This window comes from Dermacentor andersoni, chromosome 3, assembly GCF_023375885.2.
Source record: "Dermacentor andersoni chromosome 3, qqDerAnde1_hic_scaffold, whole genome shotgun sequence".
Taxonomy (NCBI): Eukaryota; Metazoa; Arthropoda; class Arachnida; order Ixodida; family Ixodidae; genus Dermacentor; species Dermacentor andersoni.
The window spans coordinates 40081223-40104124 of record NC_092816.1 but is presented as its reverse complement, the minus strand read 5'-3'; the positions used below and the strand labels follow the sequence as shown (position 1 = coordinate 40104124).

Genomic DNA, 22902 nt, shown 5'->3' with positions numbered 1-22902 from the left:
GGTTATTCTGGCGCATTCCCAATCACTGGGAATTTCGGCGTGTGACAGTGATTTCCTAAATATTAAACATAAGAATTTTGCGCGCCACTCAGCACATCGATGTAGGAAAGCGTTAGGGATTCCGTCTATCCCAGATGACTTTTTGTCGTCTAGTTCAAGTAAAATTGATAGCATTCCCTCTTCACTGATAGTGATGTCATCAATGGGTGGTACTTCTTCAAAAGTAAAAAAAAAATGTGGAACGATACCACCGTCGTCAGTGAACACCGAGCAGAAGTAGTTGTTAAGCGCATCAGCCATTTCTTTCTTATCAGTTCTAGCCATACCGTTAATTAGGATACTCGCGATAGATTTTTTTTCCTTCGGAGATAGATGTCGTCAGAATTTTTCCGGGGATGTAGAAATAAAACGTTTTAAGGACGCACTCTGATAATAGTCATTTGCCCTCTTGATGTCGTGCTTTAGTCGCGTTCGCAGTTCAGATAAATTATTGGCACTATGAGCAGAGGGGCGTCGCCGGTGCTGCCTACTTGCTTCTTTTACTTTTCTTCCCAGTCGAGCAATATCTTTTGTCATCCAAGGATTCGTAGTACGCTGCTGTCTCCGCTTCCAAGGGACAAAATTGTTAATGCATTGCCAGACCGTTTACTTGTGAAAAAAAAAAAAAAAAAAACCACAGGCTGTCGACAGATATGTTGCTTGATTCGTACCGCGACACAAAAATAGAAAATGAACAATCTAATGTATCTAGTATGTCGACATCGCTAGCTTGTGCAAACAAGGGAATTAAACTCTCTTTTCTCTGTTTTTCAGGCCCGACGTTAACTGGGATTGTGAGACAAGTCATTTTGTGATTCAATATTACCTCAAAAAGATGCATTGTCGGGTTTCGCTTGAGCAGTGTATCGTTAACGAGGAGTAAATCTAAAACTGAGGCGCTATTTCCATTGACGCGCGTTGGTAGTTTTACGAGTTGGGTTAAAGCATGGAGGGAGGACGATGTCAACGAGAGGTTCAGCGGAAACGGAAAGTGCATCTGGGAACTTGTCTGCACAGCTGACATCTGGAACATTGAAATCTCCGACTAATAATAAGTTGCTCTTACTATTTGTATGTACACACAGGAATTCATTAGGTTTCTCAAAGACAACATTGGGTGAACTTGGTGGGCGATAAATGCCCATCAATATACATATTAAAGTCAGGCAGCCGCCACCAGCAACCACCTTCGAATCGCTACGTTTTCATTGTTGCGTTAGGCCGTATAAAGGACTTATTGGTTTCTTTTATTGATTTCCCCACGTTGTCGGTATTCATTGGACGAAAAAATGTGAGCCAACTTGACAGGTGGAACAGTCTAACAGAGCACCTAGAAGAGCCAGCTGTCGCGATGAAAAAAAATGTGAGAAACTGGCTATGTGATGCACATCCGAGGCTTTTCAACGCGTAACTTTGTCGCGAGAGAAGCACATTTGCGATCGTGCGCTTATGGTTCGAGAAGTGAGTTGCTGTGCCGGAAGGGACAGGTTCGATCCCACCATCGGTCATGCGTTGGGTTATATGAGCCAATTGGCGGGCTTCACCGTATACGCGAGCGTGTCACAGCGTGCGCGAAATCGCAAATTGGCTAAAGATGCGAGCTACAGAAAAGTTACTTTGATAAATGAGAGTGCGAGGTTGCCTGTGACGCACAAGTGTGCTGATGTTGGGACGTCACAATCGTCACATTGACGGTATTAGCTCGCATACTTCGAAAATTAGCGGTGCCAAGTTGCGAATTACTGTTTTAGATATTTATTTTTATTTTTTTAGCTTTGCGAAAGCAATTATCAATCATACGGATATGCCAGGTGCATTCACGCAGGGACCACTGCTACCGCGCTGTCCTGGTATCGACGGTTCATGCGGTGTCCACGCGTGGAGGTTGGAAAGGTGGTTGTTTTAAGAGTTGGTACTGCATTTATGAATGAATAACGGCGCGAAACAGAAACCACCAGAACACGTGCGCTGTGTTAAGCGCACGTATACTGTTCCTTTCTCGTTTCGCGCTGATAAATATTCACGAAAGCTAGAAGGCATGATCATGAATGAAGTACGCGAACATGAATGCTGTGACAGGAGGAAAGAGAGAAAAAAGAAAAGATGTCAACGAGGACAAAGGGTTGAGCGTGATGGCGCGCTACATAAAAAAAGAAGTCGTAGTTTCGCTAGAGACGCGAAGCATCCATTGCGATAGCAAAGTAGTATGGACAGCTATACGAAGTAAGGATAGTAGGCTTATCGGCCGTGTAAACTTTCAAACATTCGCTTACTAACTAAATTAACAAGCATGGTGTCACGCGAGTACAGGCAAACACGAACACATCACACTCGATGACCCCGGACACTCGGTTAAATAACGCTAGCGTGAGGAAGCGAGCGAAGTGACCTTCGTGCTGCCTATCGCTTCAACACAAACTGAGCGGCGAGAACACAGCACCCACGCAGCTATGAGCCGTGGGCCCATAGCAGAACGCGCACGCACCATATCAACACCCTCTAGAGAACACCCTCTAGCATTGGAGGAGGAAGGGGAGCACAGCTGAGGTCGTGTTTGATTGCCGATAACTCCGCTTCTGCTGAACGCATTGAAGTACTTTTTGCGGCAAAGTGGTTCTGAAATAGCCTATCTCCACTTCGATAAAAAGTGGTCCAGGGTCCCGTTAACATTGCCCATAAGGGCGCGATCCCTTCATTCAACCCGTATCCCCTAGCACGCCGCTGGCCTCTTCTCCGTGACGGCACTCGCCGAGCGCTCTGGCCTTCTCTTGTCTAGATGGTGTTGGTCACACGCAGCAGCGGCCAGAAAGACCCGCTCCCTCACATCTCTCCGGTGGCTGGCGGGCGACTTCGCGGCGGACTTCATCCCCACTTTCCTCCCTTACGCGGACGAGATTCGCACGCTTTCATTCGCACATACAGCGTACGGCGCCCGGCGACGATGTTATCGTCCTTGGAATTTATACAGAACACTACGGATATACGGCAACGGCAAAAACGCGCCTGGAGTGTCCATATAGTTGTTACGCAATACAAGAAAAAAAAAAAATCACCGACGATTACGGCACTCCCCATGGCAAAATTTCAGCGGAGCTGTATGCGTGTTTCCATTTAGCGATATATTGTCTGGCGTGGGCACTCTGCCTCGTGCGGCTCAGTGCAAACGGAGCGAAGTGTAGCGCTACTGCCTCGCTAATCGGGAGATCGCGAGACGCAAGCGCGTGGGTGACGCGTGGGCGCGATTCACAGCAGCCGCCGCAGACAGACGTCCGCTCGTACAGCGCTTTGTTTCTATATGTGCACGGAGGAAGGAAAATCTAAGAAGGGGCCCTGACGCCACTCTTTGTGAAGCTTGACAGGAAGCAGCTCGAGTGCTCCTATCTAAATACATGTAAAAGGAGAATTCGTTTTTCTCGGCAACCAGCACACCAAATTTGGTGAGGTTTGTTGCATTTAAAAGGAAAACCTAAAATACAGTGACCGCTGGTTTCGAATTTTTCATTTAGGTCGTCAATGTTTTATTAAAACTGGACAAAAATCGAAAGTTTTCAGGAAACGAAACTATAAAGTTTACAACTCTGTCACTCAGCAATTACAAAAGATATCATAATTCTGTGAATCGTGCCTCATAGTACATGTATAGTGGACGAAATTGATATGCTACACATTAATCTAAAAAAAAATTAGCAGTATGGCAATACGGCTCTTGCAGAACCTTTGTACACAACGTAATGGATTCACGTGAGATATAAATTCACACACGAAATTTGTCCGCTTTGAATGTTCCAATAGATAGCGTTTACAGAACCACGATATCTGTTCTTGATGCAGAGCTGTTAGTCTGTAAACTTCGTGCTTCTGTGTTTCTGGAAAATAAACAGGCTTGCAGAAGTTACAGAAGATGACTGAAAAAGTAAGCCAAGCTTACACCGTTCGGTAACACCACTGTGCTCGTCGCTTTCTTATTTTTTTGCCTGGTTGAAACGCCGTCGTTTGGGCGGCTGTTGCATGGCTGCAACTCACAGTCCAGCGCAGTCACGAAAGCTAGACGACGCACGGCTGTGCGTCAAGTTCGTCGCGAACGTGTGTTAAGCTTATGTGTGTCAGACTCTGGGTACGAGTGCAAGCGCGTGTCTACTCGCTTCTACGCGCCTATGCCTTAGTTGCGCCGAATAGCGTTTAGCATCATCGAACGACGCGCTCCAGAGCACGCTCACTCCTGGCTAGACGCCTGCACCAAATATCGACCACTGCATTAAATATCGCGAGGTTTGGTGCATATAAAAGAGCAACTTAATATCTAGTGACCGTTGGTTTTGAATTTTCGATTTAGGTCGTCAATTCTTTATAAAAATTGAAAAAAGAAAATAAAAAATGTGCACAAAACGAAACTACGAAGTTTACAACTCTAACTCGGTAATAAAAAATGAAACCACAATTCTGTTAACTACAACTTATAGTACATCCAATGGGGACAAAATTGGTATGTTGGACATGAATCTCAAAAAATTTAGTAATATGGAAATACCGCTTTTTCAGAATCCTTGTACACAACGTAACACATTCACGTAAGATATAAACTGACATATTGAATTTGTCCGCTTTCAGTGACCTAACGGATGTCGTTTACAGAACCGCAATAGCCTTTTTGATGCAGAGCTATTAATTTGTAAACTTCGTGCTTCTATGTTTTTTTCAAACTTTCGAAAATGTGAAAATTCTTTAAAGTAGATTTAGGCTCTTAATTGAAATTCCGCTTCCAGTAGTCATTAGAATTTAGCTTTCTCTCTCAAATGCAACATATTTCATTAAAATCGGTCCAGGGGTTATCTCACAAAAATGTTCTCGCGTTTTACATGAATTTGAAAGGCCGCGTCGGAGTTGGGCCCGAGCTAAAGCTTCCGCTTAAGCGACTCCGGAAGTGGCCGGTACTTCGCCATCGTGTCAGGCCAGATTCTCCTCTCTTGTTTACATTTCTCGCTTTCGGGGCGCAACCACAGACGCGATGACGCAAGGCTGCGCAGTAAGTTTGCGGTTTACGCGCAGCCCGGCGTGGTTGCGCGCGGTAGCGATCTGACCAATGGTCCAATCACGGTTTATATATTCGCGATACTACCTGTGGAAAGTCTGTTTACGAGAACACACACGTATGCTGGTCGTGGCCTTTTCGGAATCGTTTTGCTTTACTGAACACAATTCGGGTGGCCACTCACAGCAGAGGTGTGATGAGCTAGAGCACTGCGCGGCCGTTTTTTTAGGCCCCGATCCGGCCCGAGCGCGAAAGTGCTATGCGGCGGCCCGCTCGAGACCGACTCGGACCGACTCGGCCCGGGCCCGAAAGATTTGGGCCCCGCCCGACCGGGCCCGGCCCAATTCGGCACGTTAGCCCCTGAGCGTAAGCAAAGCATGGTCCAATTCTCAGTAATTGTGAAGATTCTGTCCGCGGCACAGATCATTTTCTAGAGATAGCTTTGACTGAGCCAGAGCTTGGTCTCACGTTGCTGGTGATAAATGAACAGGTAAAATGGAAAGAAAGATTATATATTCAACCGGTTACACTCGTCTGTTAACGTACGATGTGAAAGCTTGTGCTACATTTGCCAAATAGTTGCGCCGTCCTCCAGTGTGCCCGATGTTGGAGGTCACGTGATCAACAGATAGCCAGAGCGTGAGCCGGAAGGGGGGGGGGGCAAAGTGAGTGGACGCTTGGGGGAGGGAGGAAGAGGTAAAAGTGCGTTTTTCCTCATTGGCCGTAGCATAAGGCTGTGCATCGCTGTCCACAGAGCTGAGCCCACTCCGTAGATGCTGTGAGGAACTAACAACACTGAATCACATGATATGGGAATGCTAGGAGGACAAGCCTCCTCCTAACCTGATGGCCTCTCCCTCACCTGAAGCAAGGTAGGCGGTGCTGCGCAGTCTAGCCTGGACACCCAACTCCAGGCCATAGAACAAGCTGAAAAGGTCGCCGTCAAACATCGATTGACGGCCATCTGCCCCGCCTGAAGAAACCACTCCTAATCACCTCACCTAACGCTGACGAAATCAAGTTTTTCCTACCTATAGTAGGCAGTTTTCAGAAGCCACCAATAGAGTACCCGGCCTATTACGGTCCTGATGGAGATACGGGCCTAATACGGACCTGACCGAGGCCCGGGCCCGACCCGAGCTCGAAGCTCCTTGGTCCGAGCGTGGCCCGGACCCGCGATAGAGATAGTTTACCCGAGCCGAGCCCGGCCCGCGGGCCAGGCCGGGTCCGGGCTTTTGGGCCAGCCCGTGCCCATGCAGTGCTCTATGACAAGGCACAGCGCGCCGAGGAACTGTCCGGCAGAGGAAAACGTCGTTACGCGTTTAACTGCACCGCCTGCGGCCTGAGGTATATTGTTCTCACGGTAATTGAAGCTTCACGGAAACAAAGTTACGCGGTGCCGAACAGCAAGCGCGCATGCTTACGGCTAGCGCGTTGACAGGGCCTACGTGCCATCAACAGTTTGACGTGCACGCAGGCGTACGTTCTTCTGTCGAGCCTTGTTCACTCTTGCACCGCATCGGCCAACCTTCACTTCCCTGCGCCCCTCCAGCACAAAGATTACTGCAGTAAGGGGGCTCGTCCATTTATTACTGACAGCAGCCGCTTCCTTACCACACGTCAAAATGGCTGTTTCACGTGTCACAAATGTATCGTCCGTTGTCAAAAGCAGGAACACTGCAAAGCTATCCCTGACTTGCAAGGTGTTTATCGTACATATAATCTGAAGCACAGCGGTTTCAGTCTGTGAAGACACGTCAGCGCGAATCCACCCAAGACTTTAAAAATAACTACGTTGTCCTTGAAACGGCGCTGAAACGGCGCTGCATGCGCGCTCGTTTCACGCTTTTTACTTCTTTCAGTCCCTTGTGGCCACAACAACAGCTTGGAGAGCACAACCTAGATAACACAGCTGAATAAAACACGGAGACTAACGCAATCCTGCACACACGACGCCTTTGCCGCTGTGCTAAACACACGGAGCAACACGTGTGAGCGGACACAACCATAACAAAGCCGCCATTGTGGCCCAAGAGCATGGCCGCTACAGCAACAGAAGGAGAAGGAAAAAAAGGAAAAAAAAAGGAGACAATACCACGTGACTTCCTCCGCACTCTTTTCCTATCCCCCGTGAATATATGGCATTGGTGGACGCCGTGCCATCGGTGAACAGACAACCAACAGTGCGCTACTCTGGCGCCATCTCGTAACGGTCATCGCTGCAGAGCCCGTCTTGAGTGGCACTACGCTTTTATTCTCGCGCTTTCGCCATAGCCTGCTCTCCGCTTTCCGCCTCATGGTTCTGCTGCCTCCACCCCCTCCTCCGCTTTCGTCCTCGCGCTCTCTTTGCTGTCGCCGTCTTTCATCTCCCGTTGCGCTCCGCGTTCGCTCTTTCATCCTTCGCGGTGCTCGTTCGTTCGGTTACGCAGGGGGACGCCGGCACTAAACGTAGGAACGGGCTCCTAAGAGTTGTGCTATAACTGCACTGCATGTACGGCCGATATTGGCTAGCGCAATAGGTGGTTGTCTACTCTAATCTCACTGTTCCAGTCCTTACACTACTTCTACAAGCACACTAATGCACACTGCCAACGAAAACAAGTAAGCTCTAGTGACCGGCATCCGTAAAGTTTGACGCCGACTGTAAATGAATGCATGAATAGTGCGGTTTATCCCGGAACTGCACAGCGGGTTAGGAGGAATGTGTACATAGTGGAGGACTAGATTAATTTTAACCAGATGGGACTGTTAAAAAAAATGTTCTCTCAATGCACCCGACACGAGCGTTTCTGCGTTTTGCCGCCACCCGAATGCGCCTGCCGCGGCCGGGAATGACTGTGAGAATGGCATTGACAGGTACACAACATCGCAAGTTGGACGCGTTTCGCCGCGTGCACGTATCAGCGTGCACTTCCACGGACGGAACTGTCTCACGACCAGTGCGTACGTACCACGCACGATGTCGTCGAGCTTTTTCTCGACGTAGTCGATGATGCTGGACTGGTATGAGACTTTCTGGGCGCCCCGAGGCACAGGGTGTTCCTCGGCCCAGGTGGCGCACGTGTACTCGTAGAAGTTGTCGCACGGGCTCAGCACCGGGTCCACCAGGCCCGCCAGCCGCTCCCCTGCTCGCGTTGACGTCACGGGGTGAAGAGTGCTACGTCAGTCCACTCCGAGTCCCTTCTGAGCGAGTGCTCATCAACAATGACCACTTCTCTCCAACACTTGCGGCTTTTTATTGTGACAATCAATCAATCAATCAATCAATCAATCAATCAATCAATCAATCAATCAATCAATCAATCAATCAATCAATCAATCAATCAATCAATCAATCAATCAATTTATGTGTTCTCAGTGAGAAATATGAAACGCATGGCGGTTGACAATGAAGCTTGAGAACAAGTTAAGGATCGCGCAAAGAGCGATGGAACGGAAGACGTTAGGCGTAACATTAAGAGACAGGAGGAGAGTCATGTGGATCAGAAAGCAAACGAGGATAGCCGTTATTCTAATTCACATTAAGAGAAAGAGATGGAGCTGGGCAGGCCATGCAGTGCGTAGGATGAATAACCGGTGGACCATTGGAGCTACAGAATGGGTGCAAAGAGAAGGGGAGCGCAGTCGAGGACGACAGAAAACTACGTGGGGTGATGAAGCGAGGAAATTCGCAGGCGAAAGTTGGAATCAGTTGGCGCAGGACATGGGTAATTCGAGATCGCAGGGAGCGGCCTTCGTCCTGCAGTGGACATAAAATATGTCGCTGCTGCTGCTGATGATGATTATGAAGTGCTCATTAAAAAACCCTCTCACGTAGCGGAAAACGTGACTTAAGGCCGGAGTAAAAATTTCCTTTTGACGTCTCCATTCTGCATAGATATGACCTAATCTGTCGCGAATTTAGGTTGTTTTTGTGCAGAAGTCAAAGATTTTCACAGGTTGAGTTTTCATATATCTTTAAATGCTGTGTAGTCCTTTTTTAATAACCGATAACAGTTAGCATCGTCCAGGAGTTAACGAAGTGCGTCACGTCACGGTGATCAGCTTGGGAATGTTAACACTGTCATTCTTTCAAGAGCCACTGATAGTTTGAGTCGGACGTTTACATTGCAGGTTGCATGCGTCTTGCGTTTCGTTACGACATATGCTTTCTGGGTGTAGTTTTTGTTAATATATTCTTAAAATATTTGAATACAATACAATGTCACAACATAATCAGACTCATTGAACAGTACCTTTTCCGTAATATTCAACAAATTTCATTATTGAGACTGGGTCAGTATTTATACGATGCGAGCAGCTATGCATTTCATGTCTGTATCGCGGTCGAAAAAAAAATTGTTTTGTCCTGTTCAGTTGCAGCAGTACAAGTATCAATTGCAACCAGTGACCAAAAAGTTGCAGTGCATTGCTTACTGAAAAACGATCCGGCAATTTTATTACCAGATTAACAACAGGCATCGTGTTTATCAGCTCATGCTTGTTCTTCCGTATCATTGTTGCCAATGAGGGCTGTTTGCATCAAACAACCGGAAGCCACGCCTAAAGCCATTCGATCGGAAGTGTTATATGATTTGAGCGAGGATTGGCGTTCCGCTGTGGAACAGCTGCGCGTCGCCAGGAACACGGGGTCAGTACTTAATTATAAAAGTGTCAGTGTACTACATGAACAGTACCATATCAACGATAGAAAGATTATTTACGTTTTCTTTTTGCCTGAATACTGTAAGCCTGTTAATCAACTTTTAATGCATGACGCCCAAGTAGAGAAGCACTTTACCTTCTTTGATGCAGCTATCCGTGGTGCAGACATAGTCCCTGCTAAATCCTGCATGCCGTAGGAGGAATATAACAAGAAGGAGTTAATCTCAACACGCTGAATTTGTACCTTCCTAAGCAAAGGTATTGCGGCTCTCCATGCCTAATTATTTAATGTCGTGCGAATTGTTTGGCGAAGAGTACGTAACATAGCGGCACAAGATCAAGGACGAGGGTTTACGATCAGTTTAAAAGCTCAATAATAGATGGCACGACTTGCCTCGCTGCTTGCTGCGCTCAAGTTGACAGGGGATTAAAAGCCGTGACGCAACTAAAATTACCTCGTCAAGTTCTTGTCACGGCTGCTTAAAACCAGTTTGTGAGTGAAATACACGTAGTGCTCAGATAAACAGCAAGGAAAATACGGATTTATGCATTTCAGTTTATAGGACGTCCAAATCTAGCTGAGTCTTTCTAAAGTGCCTAGTCAGTCGCTTATGGGCAAACTGTCAGAGCGAGACATTCTTGGTGGCGTTGCCATCCTACTATTCCTTGCGAGGAAATGAAGTTTCAACACTGAACAATTGCCATTTGTTCAAAAATTCGCAGCCTGTCTAGATTTAAATATATACAACGGTGCTTATAATTGTAAATAAACGAGTTATATGCTGCGGTAGAATGCCCAGCGTAAGTTAAAAAGCGCGCCCATTGTGTAGTCATAGAGACCTTGTGTAGATGGCGCCACATGCCTAGTGAAAAAATTAGTTTTCATATGGTTCGGGACGTTGTCCGTGCTTGAAACACGTGTCTAGCTTTTGAAGTCAGGTTGCAAGCGAAGTGCAAATAAATGTAGCTACATGGTTAGGAAATAGCGTGGCCTTTGTGCAAGTAATACGTTCGCAGTCGTAATTCGGTTTCGACAGTAGCGAGATCAAAACGAAGCACGAAGTTGCAGGCTGTTCTTACCGCGAGGCGCGACACTGTTGTTGAAATACGCAGCTCCGAGCATTCCGTGAGACTTCTGTGCTTGCAGCTGGTTAACAGCCGCTGAAAAAAAAAAAAGAAAGTAAAAAAAATGATAAATAAGAAAAAAAAAAAATTCGATCGTCCGCGACAGGACTCGAACCTGCAATCTTCTGATCCGAAGTCAGACGCCTTATCCATTAGGCCACGCGGACAGACATTTACTGCTAGTCTAAATTACATATATAAACAATTATACCTATTGGCATGCCTTGCGATGGTTCAGCGACGTTTTCAATCGCTTCCGTTGCCCGTTGCGTCATGACCGAGCCCGGCACCCGGGTCGGGTGTGCTGACGTTGGGTGCACTGAAATGGTGTTAAGAAAAGTAAAAGCTTAGACGCAGCTTGCGCGCATTTGTGTGGCGAGGGAGAGGTAACACAACACTGAAATGTTTGCCAAAATTTGGAGTATGCTTTGCGCGACGAACCATTAAGTTATTTGGCAAATTGAACAACTCGCTGTACTCGTTACGTTGGTTGAAACGCGACGGTACATTACGGCTGCTGAGAAATGAATGGCATTGCACCTGTCTGGAGCGCTTCATGCAGCGGCACCGAGTGTTGGCTCAGCGGCTCATGAATGACAATAAACTTGCACGCACGTCACTTCCGGCAGCTTCCGTGACCGCGTCCGCCATTGCCGAGTACCAACCGAACCGGCAGCCGTACGGAGGACTGTGTTTGCGTCTTTCCGTAGTCCTTGCTTTATTCGAAATAATGCCTATATGCGCAATATATGGTTGCCGAAGCAGAAGCAAGAGTGCTAAGAGGCCCAGCTGCACTGGCTCGAGCGTAGGATTACACAGTTTGCCTAAAATAATAACTCGGCAGTGTGAGAGAACGAGGATTCTCTCCGAAAGGCGCAGGAGCCTCTGGCTTGCTCGTATTAATAGGAGCGATTTGAAGAACCTTGAAAACGTCCGTGTCTGCGGTCGCCACTTCATCACAGGTAAGGAAAAGGCACACCCGCATGCATTTACGCACCGATATAGGCAAGCCATGTCGCTGATTGCGATGCACGCACGCAGTAGATCTCGTCCACTGTTTACGTACGCGGATCTTTCTCTCGCTTCTGTTACTGTACGCTGCACGCCAGGAATTCCTGACTGCTGTTTACGTACGAATTTCGCTTTTTTCGCTGCACGCCAGCAGTTCTTGAGTGCCGTTTACGTACGCTGCTCACTTTTTCTGCTCATTCTTAAAACGCTGCCTGTACAACGTCGTGATGTGCCGTCTAAAAACATGGGTGCTTTCGTGTCGGTAGCTCGAAGTCTCGCCACCCTATGTGATCATTACATTGGGAGGCTTCGCGATGGCTCTAAATATTTGCAGGCAAGCCTTCCAAGTTGATGGATGAGGCAAACCCTGACTGGGCACCAATGCAGCATCTGGGTTACGGAAGTGAAAGACCTTTGACCAACGAATCGAGGTTCCAGCGATCGAAGAAGCGCAGCCAAAAAAAGAAAGAAAAGGATGCTGTCGAAGCCAGCGTAGCAGCGCAACAGTCTCCCGCGGGTATCGAGTTTCCCGAAAGCGGTGCAAGCTCGGAAAATGAGGCAGAATGTCAAATGGAGCTTCCAGTTTCTACTGTGGACTCAGAACCACGCAGACGTAAGTTTGCAACAAAATTTTGTAATACTGCCTACTGTGAATCACTTGAAATTTGGTTTACATTTTTTTTCTTCTTTTGCAGGTGATATTGGTGTGCAGACAGATTTAACGGGGCACAACATCCAAGCACTTAAGGCAGACAACAAGAGACTTACTTCTGAATTGTGCACCTTAAAAAAGCAAAAAGAATTGCTTGAAGTTACAGAAGAATCTCTGCGTCAAGATGACGCCAAAGTTGCCTTTTACTCGGGAATGATAAACTATTCGGTCTTGCATGCTATATTCAAACTGGTCGAGTCGGGTGTAAAACATACACCGCAAAATGGGTTGCCAAAGTTTCAAGAGTTCATTATTTTCTTAATGAAACTTAAGTTCAACTTTCCGCACCAGGATCTTGCCTACAGGTTTCACATTTCATGTGCTACCGTCAGCAGAATTTTTGAGAAGTGGCTGGATGCTGCCTTTTCAAGGCTGAGGTCACAAATTGTGTGGCCGTCACGAAATGATATACAAAGGACAATGCCACAAGCATTTTTTGAATCATTTGGCTCAAAAGTGGCAGTCATAATTGACTGCTTTGAGATCAGAATTGAAAGACCATCATCCTTGCAGCCAAGAAGCGAGACATGGTCAAACTATAAGAACAGCAACACTGCCAAGTTTTTAATTGGCATCTGTCCACAAGGTGTAATTACATACATTTCTGAAGGTTGGGGAGGCAGAGCTAGTGATAGGCACATAACCGAACATTGTGGCATTTTGGAATATTTGTCACAAGGGGATGTTCTTTTAGCTGACAGAGGTTTTGACATTGCAGACACTTTAGGGTTGTACTGTGCTAAACTCCATATCCCTGCTTTCACTAGAGGCCAGAAACAACTTACTGCGCTGGATGTAGAAAACACAAGAAAACTGGCCAATGTTCGCATTCATGTAGAACGGGTGATAGGGCTTGTGCGGAACAAATATTTGATAATGAAAGCAGTCCAGCCAATTCACTACGTGGCTAGCAAGGCAGGACACGCATTTACACCACTTGATAAGATTGTAACAGTTTGCTGTGCCCTCATCAACCTTTGTCCATCGGTAGTTCCTGCAAATCCAAAACTGCCCTCGTGAACAGCCTTGCGGACATTCTTGCTGTTTACAAGTATGGTTGTATGGGCTTGGGCTAGTTGGTTACATACAGCAATGGGGGTCATAGCACAAAGAATGTGGTGCATCGCCTTGCCATATCTTGTGGGAAGGTTTACATTGGGCAGTCGGAGAGATGCCTGAATGATAAGTTAAAATAACATAGCCAAAAATTGAACCGATGTAGGGATGGTCATGTGTCTGTGCATTGCGGTGATTGTGGGTGTAAACCCTTGTTTAAGAGTGCTCTGTTTTGTATAGGAATGTAGATGAAGTTATATGAGATGTGTTGAAGCTGCATTGATAGCGAGGGCCACTGATACCTGCATCAGTTCCCCTTCGGTTGCTCTGACGACAAGCAAATTTGCGTTCCTGGAAGCGGCTGGTTTTCATGTGTGGTGATTGGGCCGTATCGGTGTGCGGACCTACAAATACATGTTTTTCTGGGAATAAATACCCAGTTGAAAGTTAGCGCTCATCCTTGTTGTCTCGCTCCCATCCGTGTCTTCTGACCCCCATTGCCATTCTTTGCTGATTGCGCATTTTCATTTGTGATTTCACTGAGTGATTGCTTCCATTGTTCTCCCATTGCATTGTAAATAATTCCATGTTGCACAGTAGACAGTTTGCAAAGTTTTACTCAAGGCATTCTTTTGAAGTCGAGGTTTTGACGGAAGCCCGTCTGGTCGGGAGGCATCATGAAGAAGGGTAAAAAGAAGGACACCGACCACTGAATGGATACAATTCTTTTACAAGTATGAACTTTTCACAAGTGCTTTTACATTCGCACAAGTATTCACTCAAGCACTTGGTGTGTGCCTACACACATGCATCTTCAAACAAACATGTGCTTGTAGATATGTGCTGAATCTGATCTGCAGTGTGTGGTCGCAACATGTGCATATTCTCCCTGTAGTTTACTTGTGACACAGCTTCTCTTTTCATAGTCCATTTTCTGATTCCTGTACGTTGACAATAAAGTCTGCACTTTTGCTGCTTGCTTATCAATGAACATTTTGTCGTTTGAATGATCTTTATGTGTGTGTACTTGTTCGTCCACTTAGTTGCAAGTGCCTTCGCACCCCAAATAAGTTTTGACTGCGTTCTTGAGTACAATTAGTCTTTTTACTCTCTGCAATACCATATTGATTGTTTTAGTATTAACCACTCCTGTCCTGACTGCAAAATGGTAGCTTGCAGTATTGTGTAAATAATAACAGTAAGTTTATAAATAACTTCTTATTCTGAAACTTTTTCAATTTCAGCAAAAGAAAGCTAACATTATGGGTATTGGACATAAATATGGCATACCAGTTCATATTGGTGCATTTACACACTTAAAGCTATTCTTCATTTAGCAATAGTTGTTTACGTGGATCTAGCTGTACATGCAAAATTCACAGTGTGTAGTCTTGATGTTGCTGTATACATAACGGGCAACAAGGCTTCACTTCACTAAGCTATCCTGTGTTTACACTTGTCGCTGTACTGGCCGCTTCAGGTGTAGTCTTGACAACGTTTGACAAGCAGCTGAATGGTGCTGCAGCTCTGTTGGGGTTTGTAGCTTTCTGTTGGCTATTTTCAGTGGCACAGTCCTCACAAAACCACTGTTTCTGTTTTGGAGCCCTCTTAATACCAAGACAAACATAATGAAACCAGCCATACTTGCAATTTTGGCCTTCGCATGCCAGCATTTTGCCAGATTCAGGCCCTCTGCAGAAACAGTACGAGGCTTCCTCTTTGCTATTTTGGCTGCTTTCTGTACTTTTCCTGGTGAAATACTGTGCAAGCAGTTCTGGCATGATCACTTGTGTAAAAAATTTCTTTGTAGAGGACAGCATGGAGCTCAAAAAGGTATTGTCCTTGGCCACCCTTTCTATGTACACTGACAATGGGGTCCAAACAACAAAATCGCAATATGTTGTCTCGCATACCGCCATTTGTGTTTGCACTTGAAAGTAGTATGGATGTGTTCGTTTCAATGTCAGCTTTCCATTCACATTCTCTAGACAAAAATTTGGGTCATTGCTCGCCTCTTGTATTCCTCTCCTGGCCAGTGTGTACGGGCATTTAACCTCAACAACGCCTTTGCCGCAGCATGTGCAACTGATAAAAGCATCTGGTGTCGCTGCAAGGTATGGGTGCTGTGTGCTCAAGTAAACTCCCGGCTTTAAGAGTTCAAAATCACCATGATGCCGCTTCATTTCAGACATGTAGCTCGTGATTGCGTCACACTCGTGCTCCAATCCCCATGTTGTTGATGTGCAGGTGAACTGCTGCTGCTCAGGATAACATATTTTTTTCAAGAGACTTATAGAAGGCTTTTTCAAGCTCGTTGAGCATACACTTTTTGTCACAGAAGCAGTGATTCTGCCAGCACGGTACACAAACCACTTTGGACAACTTGACTGTCCTCTTGTGGCACTTTCGACGTGGTCCACCATTTCTTGACTGATGTGAAGCTCACTAAGGAAGTCCTCACCCCGTTTAATCAGTGTTTCCAAGTCCTCGGACCGAGCTTCTGCAAATGAGAGATCACGCAGAACACGTGGTTCTAGCATTCTTGGTTTCCCAAACATAGCGCTGTACCTTGGGTGGACCATGAAGACAGCTGGTGTAGCTCCAGCATCAGCAAGACGTGAATGGAACAGTTGTATTGACTCTTCAGTAGGAGCCAGTGGCAGGGCTTGTGGGAGGCACGTTGATGTGATTTCAACACCTTGCTGCAGGTGAATCGAGTCCATTTTTCTCTTCCTCATCTTGGATGACGAGAAATCTATGTCTCTTAGGCGCTTGGGCTGTGTGCCAGAGCAATTGGCTGGGAGCCAGGCATTTTTTCTTCCTGTGCATGTTCTCGTTTCTCTTAAGCGCACTGATGTCTCTACAGCAAATAGCACAGCACCAATGTGTGAGCATGCTTCCCCTGCACCTGCCATGCAGGTGCAGTGCGCTGTTATGATGCTGCCATCTGTGTTTGCTAAGCACCACACTTTCAGGTCTGGCTCCCGAAGCCGCTGAGAATGGCTGACCTGAAAAAAAAGATGTTGCTTAGAATTAGTTTTCGAAAGTTTTGTTTGGTTAATGACCCTATCGCGAAGCTTTATATTGGCGCGTACGACGGTTGCGGCATCTAAACATGCAACCTGAACTTTACTCTTGGGCACCTAAGAAAAGCTGCACCACGTTTACATTTAACTGCTCTGTGCACAAAGACTGAACAGAAATAGCTAGTGCGGCAATCGGCTGCGTCTGAATGGAATCGTAGAATAAAAACGAGATATTTCGCTGTCGTCTGCGCTTCCTCGTGCACAAAAATGTGTTTTCATTCGCTGTTGCCTTACCTCGCCGAGTACGATGACGCGCTCCGACTGGAGCCGCATTGCTGCAATGTTCCGCACCCAGCCGCTGGTGAAGTAGTTGTGTGCATCCAGCGATTTATACACCTTCATCTGCTGCAAGGTGACGTAGCTGGTTGACAAAACCAGGTAATTGATTATGTCCACCTGCGTTGTAGCTGGCAGCAGCTCCACATCTGCAGTCGCATCCGCGCCGACTCTCAGTGTGTAAGGGTCCACGCCGTCGCAGAGTTTTGTCTTCGTCTCGTATCGTGCCCGCGTAGCGCCGACAAGACCTTCGTAGTACGCAGGGCAAAACTCCGAACACTTTCCTCTTAGCACCGCCACGCTTCAACCGTCGTACACGCCTGTCACAGACGCGTTGTACTTCACAGGCAAAGAGCAAGCGATCCAAACGTGGTACCGAGCAATGGCGGGCGGTCGGTGCAGACGACGGAGGTGACGTCACGTGAAAGTTATGTAAACCAGGTATAAAAGAAAACAAACCATACTACTGCTGCTAAACGAAAACTCGCAAACATCGAGTAACATATTTCTAAGTGAGTCGCAACTTAGAAGGATCTCTTAAGAACGCACACACTCAGCCTCTGTCTCTGAACTGTCACGCGGCTTCAGCTCGGTCATACTGGCTCGGTAATGAAGCCTGTGCTCTCATAATGTGCTGCATATATCGCTGCGTAACACAGGTTTTGCGCTCACCGCTGCACTGTTCATGCTCAAATTGTGCAGAAAAAGATCGCATTTTGGTGTCTATGTCGTTTAATAGAATACTTTGCACAGTTAATTGCCTCGTGTTTAAGAAAGAAGTGTAAATTTGCCTCCACTTATAAAGGCGCGATCTGCTGTCCCGAAAACGCAAGTATAAACCAGTGTCGCTGCCTGCCGGTAGCTGCACAAAGCAGCGTTTCAAGAGGGCAGTTTCGTGTTCCAGGAGCAGGCAACAGGCGTCAGCCTTCCCTGAAACACTGCTTTCTGGTGCTGCCGGCAGGCGGCGACAAAAGGCTTACGTGGTCGAGGTAGCAGCTCGCATTCCCACAAGTGCAGGCAAATTTAAACTTTTTTTCTTAAAGACCAGGCAATTAATTGTGCGAAGTGTTCTACTAAAGAATGTAGACTCCGAAATGCGATCTTTGTGCAAAATTTGAGCATGAACCGTGCAGCGGTGGGCGCAAAACCAATTTTCTTTTTCGAACATACGCAGCAAAACGTGCAGGACCCTGTATATGAGCCTGGGAACTAAAAATAATAATAACAATAATAAAGAAGAGAAAGAATTGCTCGCACTTTCAAGTGGTATTGGATGAAAAACTTTGTCGTACACAAGGAGGTTTGTCGTAGATGGTCGTAGACCTCGCTGCCAATGTTAAACGAAGCGCGCATGCGCTTGGGAGCAAGGCACACACGTGGTACGAAGGCGCGACCTTTTGAATTTATATAGTAGCGGTGTGGCTTTTGATATGTGCTATCCGCGTTTTTCAGAGATATTGAACGTCGCGAGTTTACGTGAGTGACCCATCCCGATTTTCTTTTTGATTGAAGAAAAACAAGTTCGAACTGCACTTAGAGGTTAGAACCTCCATACCATTTGACACGTCGACATTAATTTTTATTAGGCTCGTCACGAAAAGCTGAAATGAGCGTCTAGCACGAAAGTATACCCTTATATTGGGATGTATTCTCTCGATTACACGTTACAATTCCGGAAGCTCGGAATCTGCATGTTGCGAAATCGGGACAGCAGGTTAGAAAAGAGGTCAGACAGAACACTTGTTACAACAGTTGTATATATTATTTCTAAAACTGTGGGGGTAAATCCATCGCTTTTATTACCATCCAACTAATACGGCGTATACAAACAGCGGGCCGGGCATTATCAAATGAAGCAGTCAGTGGAGTGTACTTTCTTTTCTTTCTTTGTTCCTTTTTTTTTGCGTGAATAAGCGTGTTAGTTTTCTTACCCGCCATCGTCGCGTTCTTTTGCATGAACTTGCTCAAGCTGGATGCTGCGAATTAGAATAAAATTTATATGTAAACTACAGAGAAAAAAAGCACACAAGACACAAATTTCGTTTCCCTTTCAACGCAGCTGTGGGTTCACAATATTTTCCATGTAAATAGGTACACCTTTCGGGGCGAAACAATTTCTCTCAAAGCAAAGTTACAGTGCGCGTTAAAAAAAGGGTAAATGAGTGTTTCTACAAATTTGCCAAACATTTTTTTTTTTTTGCGAGTGATGGCAAGTGTAATCGCTACGTTCCATGACACCGTATAGCTGAAGAGAAGGCTTCCAGCTTATACGTATGCGCTGGCCACGGGCACATACAGATGTTAAAAGAAGACGTGTTGAATCCTAATGTACGTGCCAGCCTTCGAGACGCTCGTTCGCGAACACTTAGGCTCTGAGTGACGGTTGTGAGTTGCGCTGGCTTTCATTTCCATTTCCCTAATTATTTCCATATTTCAATTAACGGGAACAATTAACTTCCCCTACGCTTTCTCCGGATTCATTGTTTGTTGTTTCCTATGAGTGACGTAAGTGCCAGAGAGAAGCGGACACTATCGCCTTATATTTATTACGCAGGCACAGCCGTAACAGTTAATGCGTCTGCGTCCGTTCTGTACTGTGACGTTAGATGACGTGACCTCTGGATTCAGTATATCAAATACCAAGTGTTTCATGATGCTAAATGTACGATTTGAAGCGCCTTTCTCCTGCTTGGCAGTTTTGTACCGGAATGAAATAGCGCTTAATAGAGTATTGTGAATAAAATAAGCTCTCCAAGGGCTTGAGGGCCTTTTCGGAACTACCCGAGCAGATAAAAAAATATGAAGTGCCGTTTCGCCACATATCCACAGCCATGCGATAGCAACGACTCACGAGAGATACAACCACCCAATAAATAGGAAAGGTGGTCGCACCGGCATTGTCAGAATTTGCGGGTGAGAGACATAGGTGGAGTTACTAGGTCTTTACAAAAATGTACCTGAAAAATCTTTCTCCTCACGCGGCGTGCAATCAGTGGTGTTCATTACACAGTCATATCACACGAGAGAAGACTCATAAGTTAATATAGCGAAGAAGTCCGATTGGCGAAGCATCCCGCCAATTTCTTTTCTCGAGGCTTGCTGCAAGGAAATGATCAAGAAATGCTTTTCGACAATAAGAGGCAATCGGGAACTGATCTAAATCCTTTAAAAAATGTGGTTCGACAATAAAAAATACAGCCGAATGTCGCGCGTACTCCGTCGCCGCTTATGCTGGGGGGCATGCCTCTTTTGCCCCTAGCAATATGGCTGCTGCGGCTTTACTTGCTCTCGTACATGGAATCAGCGACTGCCCCTCCAGAAGTGCTCGTCCTTCTTGTGTATGCGTCTCAATGGTTTCCCTGTTGCAAACACAGGCATGAGCAAAACGAGAACCCGGTAAAAGCGGGATCCCACGTTTCGACAAGTGGACTCGTCTTTTTCAAGGCGACATATGCTTTCCTAGGCACAGTATATTTAGGTAGGCTTCTACTAAAGAGGAGAGGGGATGAGGGGGTGGGCGAGGCAACGACCGAGGGAGTGTTAGCGGCGAGGGCGTATAATTGAAAGTAAAGGGGTGCTATTGAACGTCATCGCCGTGTGTCAGCCGACCCTGCGTCTTTTCTTGGAAGGGGCCTAGACGACAACGACGGGGGGAGGGGGGGGGGAGGCGGAGAGGATAATCTGCTTGGCTGGAAGTCAGTGAGCTATCGCCTCTCTGAAAGAGAGAATAAAAGAAGCGGCAGAAAATGGTTTACTAAAATTTACTAACATGGATTTAGTATATAAAGTAAGAAAAAAAAAAAGAGACAAAAGGGAAAAAAGATAAAGGGAGGGAAGAAAAAGAAAGAAAAAAGACACGAGGCAACTCAATGAAAAATAACCAAGTGCAATTGCCTGTCACTTGAAATTTAGCATAGCGAATAGATTCTAAAGCTCCCTTCGAAACGTTTATGCCTATCGGTCGCAATGTTTTGATCTTATGGATGAGGTATGATTCTCTACTTTCTATCTCGCGCATAACGGAAATTTGACTATACTAGGAGAATGCCAGCAAACTTGAAAATAGAAAAAATCGAGAAGCAGACATAGACAAAGCGACAGGAAGGTGGCTGGCCGCCTTCCTGTCGCCCAGCAAGAGAGGAGACTGTTAGCGGCAGGCTATCCAAATACGTTGATCACTGCAGTGGCTGAATCGGTGTACAAGCGTTTGAAAATGAAAAACAGAGGGTATCGCGAAGTGCGAGACGAAATAAAAGAGAACTTGGTGGTTATGCCATATGTACATGGCATTTCACATAGATTGAAAAAGGTTGCGGCAAAAAACGACGTCAGATTGGTTTGTTCTGCGCCTTGTAAGCTTGCAAAACTTTGCGCGAGGGTCTAGCAGCACAGTTCGCGAAAAAGTACGTGCAATACCAAGCATGTCGCGAGCACCGTACGTGCTACACATGTGTAGTGTACAGCATTCCTTTGAAATGTGGTAGAGATTACATAGGATAAACCGGTCGCTGTGTGAATGATCGGATGCGTGAGCATGCGAATCTAATATCCACAGGCACAGGAGGTAATCTTCCGCTGCATATTAAGGAGTGCGGTTGTAATCCTATCTTCAATGACGTTTCTATATTGGGGAAGGCTAAGACTCAGCGGAAAAGAGAGTTGATTGAAAACTATCGCATCCATAAACTTGGCCCCGAGAAGTGTGTAAGCGCGCCATCTGTGTTCCTTACCAAGAAAGAGCTTTTATTTCTTGATAAGTATAGATAGACGTGTATAGATAAGGTGTCGACCATGTTTTCGTTATGTTGTGCCTTGCGGATTTTCAGTACGGACTTCGGGGACGTCGTTTTCATGAATGAAGTTCAGTTGTTAGTCCAGCCACCTTCCTGTCGCTTTGTCTATGTCTGCTTCTCGATTTTTTCCACTTTCAAGTTTGCTGGCATTCTCTTGGTATGACCATGTACCAACTAGCCCAGCAAGCCTCTCTCAGGAAATTTGACTGCAGGATGTAGAGTTTAAGTTCATCAAAGTTATGACCTGGTTAGCTGAAATGCTCGGCGATGGCTTTGGGAAGCTTCTTTAGCTGTGTCCGCGCGACGTCTATTAAACCTGACGTTCATTTATTGTCCCGTTTCACCGATATACTGTTTTCTTACAGAAGCAACATTCAAGCATATAAATCACATCGGAAATAGTGCAAGTAAAGCTAGCTTTCACTTCGTGTGTATAACTATTTACGGTGCTCTTATATTTAATGTCGCTTTGAAGGTGCCTGCAGGTTTTGCAGTACCTTCGCCTGCAAAACGCCACCGCACATTCCCTCCGACCCCACCGCACCGATGTCGAATCGCGACCCTTTATTTTCAATTGTACATCCTCGCCGCAAACACAGCCTCAGTCGTTGCCTTGCTCACCCGCCTCACCCCCTCTCCGCTTTAGAAGGAGCCTACCGATATATACTGTGCCTAGGAAAGCATATGTCACCTTGAAAAAGACAAGTCCACTTGTCGGAACGTTGGCTGCCGCTTTTATACCTTGTTCTAGTTTTGCTCATCGTCTTGAATTTGAATCTCCCGCCTTCCCCGTGTTTTCCCTGGATTTATATAAACACAGGCATTGCGCGATGCTGGCAAACAAAATGTGCACAGTCGCGGAAAATGCGCACCGCACGTCGCGTGCCCGCGACTAATTGATGCGCACATTTCACGCGTGTAAGTACGAGCACGGTCCTAATCAATCCCCACTGAAGCAAACGTACGCACAACGTCCGGTCGGGAGTGCAAACAACGAGAGTTTATGTTTAAAGGGGGAACGTTAAGGGTGTCCACGTGATTGGTGCAGCCAATGACCTACTCAGATGTTGTAATGCCTTCGGAAAGCATGCCGCAATCAGTTAAACGCTGTTCCGACTGCGCAACAGTCGA

General features: G+C 46.3%; 2 protein-coding genes and 1 non-coding gene across 3 annotated transcripts in view; all 3 read right to left on the bottom strand.

Annotated features, from left to right (window-relative positions):
* The window catches only part of LOC129380137 (membrane metallo-endopeptidase-like 1), a 56707-nt gene that overhangs the window by 27806 nt on the left and 5999 nt on the right, over positions 1-22902 (bottom strand). Inside the window, exons 5-9 of the mRNA XM_055078291.2 lie at positions 18910-18954; positions 11049-11156; positions 10793-10873; positions 9849-9896; positions 8020-8193 (exon numbers count right to left, since the gene is read on the bottom strand). Of these exons, the coding sequence (XP_054934266.2) occupies positions 8020-8193; positions 9849-9896; positions 10793-10873; positions 11049-11156; positions 18910-18954 (456 nt within the window). The remainder of the gene's footprint in view (positions 1-8019; positions 8194-9848; positions 9897-10792; positions 10874-11048; positions 11157-18909; positions 18955-22902) is intronic.
* Positions 10932-11004, bottom strand: TRNAR-UCG (transfer RNA arginine (anticodon UCG)). The gene has a single exon. It is a non-coding gene; the product is annotated as a tRNA-Arg (tRNA).
* Positions 16083-17575, bottom strand: LOC140216270 (uncharacterized). Its single transcript, XM_072286666.1, has 4 exons — positions 17532-17575; positions 16937-17279; positions 16185-16624; positions 16083-16116 (listed from the first exon to the last, which is right to left on the bottom strand). Exons 1-4 carry the CDS (start codon positions 17573-17575, stop codon positions 16083-16085), a joined length of 861 nt encoding a protein of 286 aa, XP_072142767.1.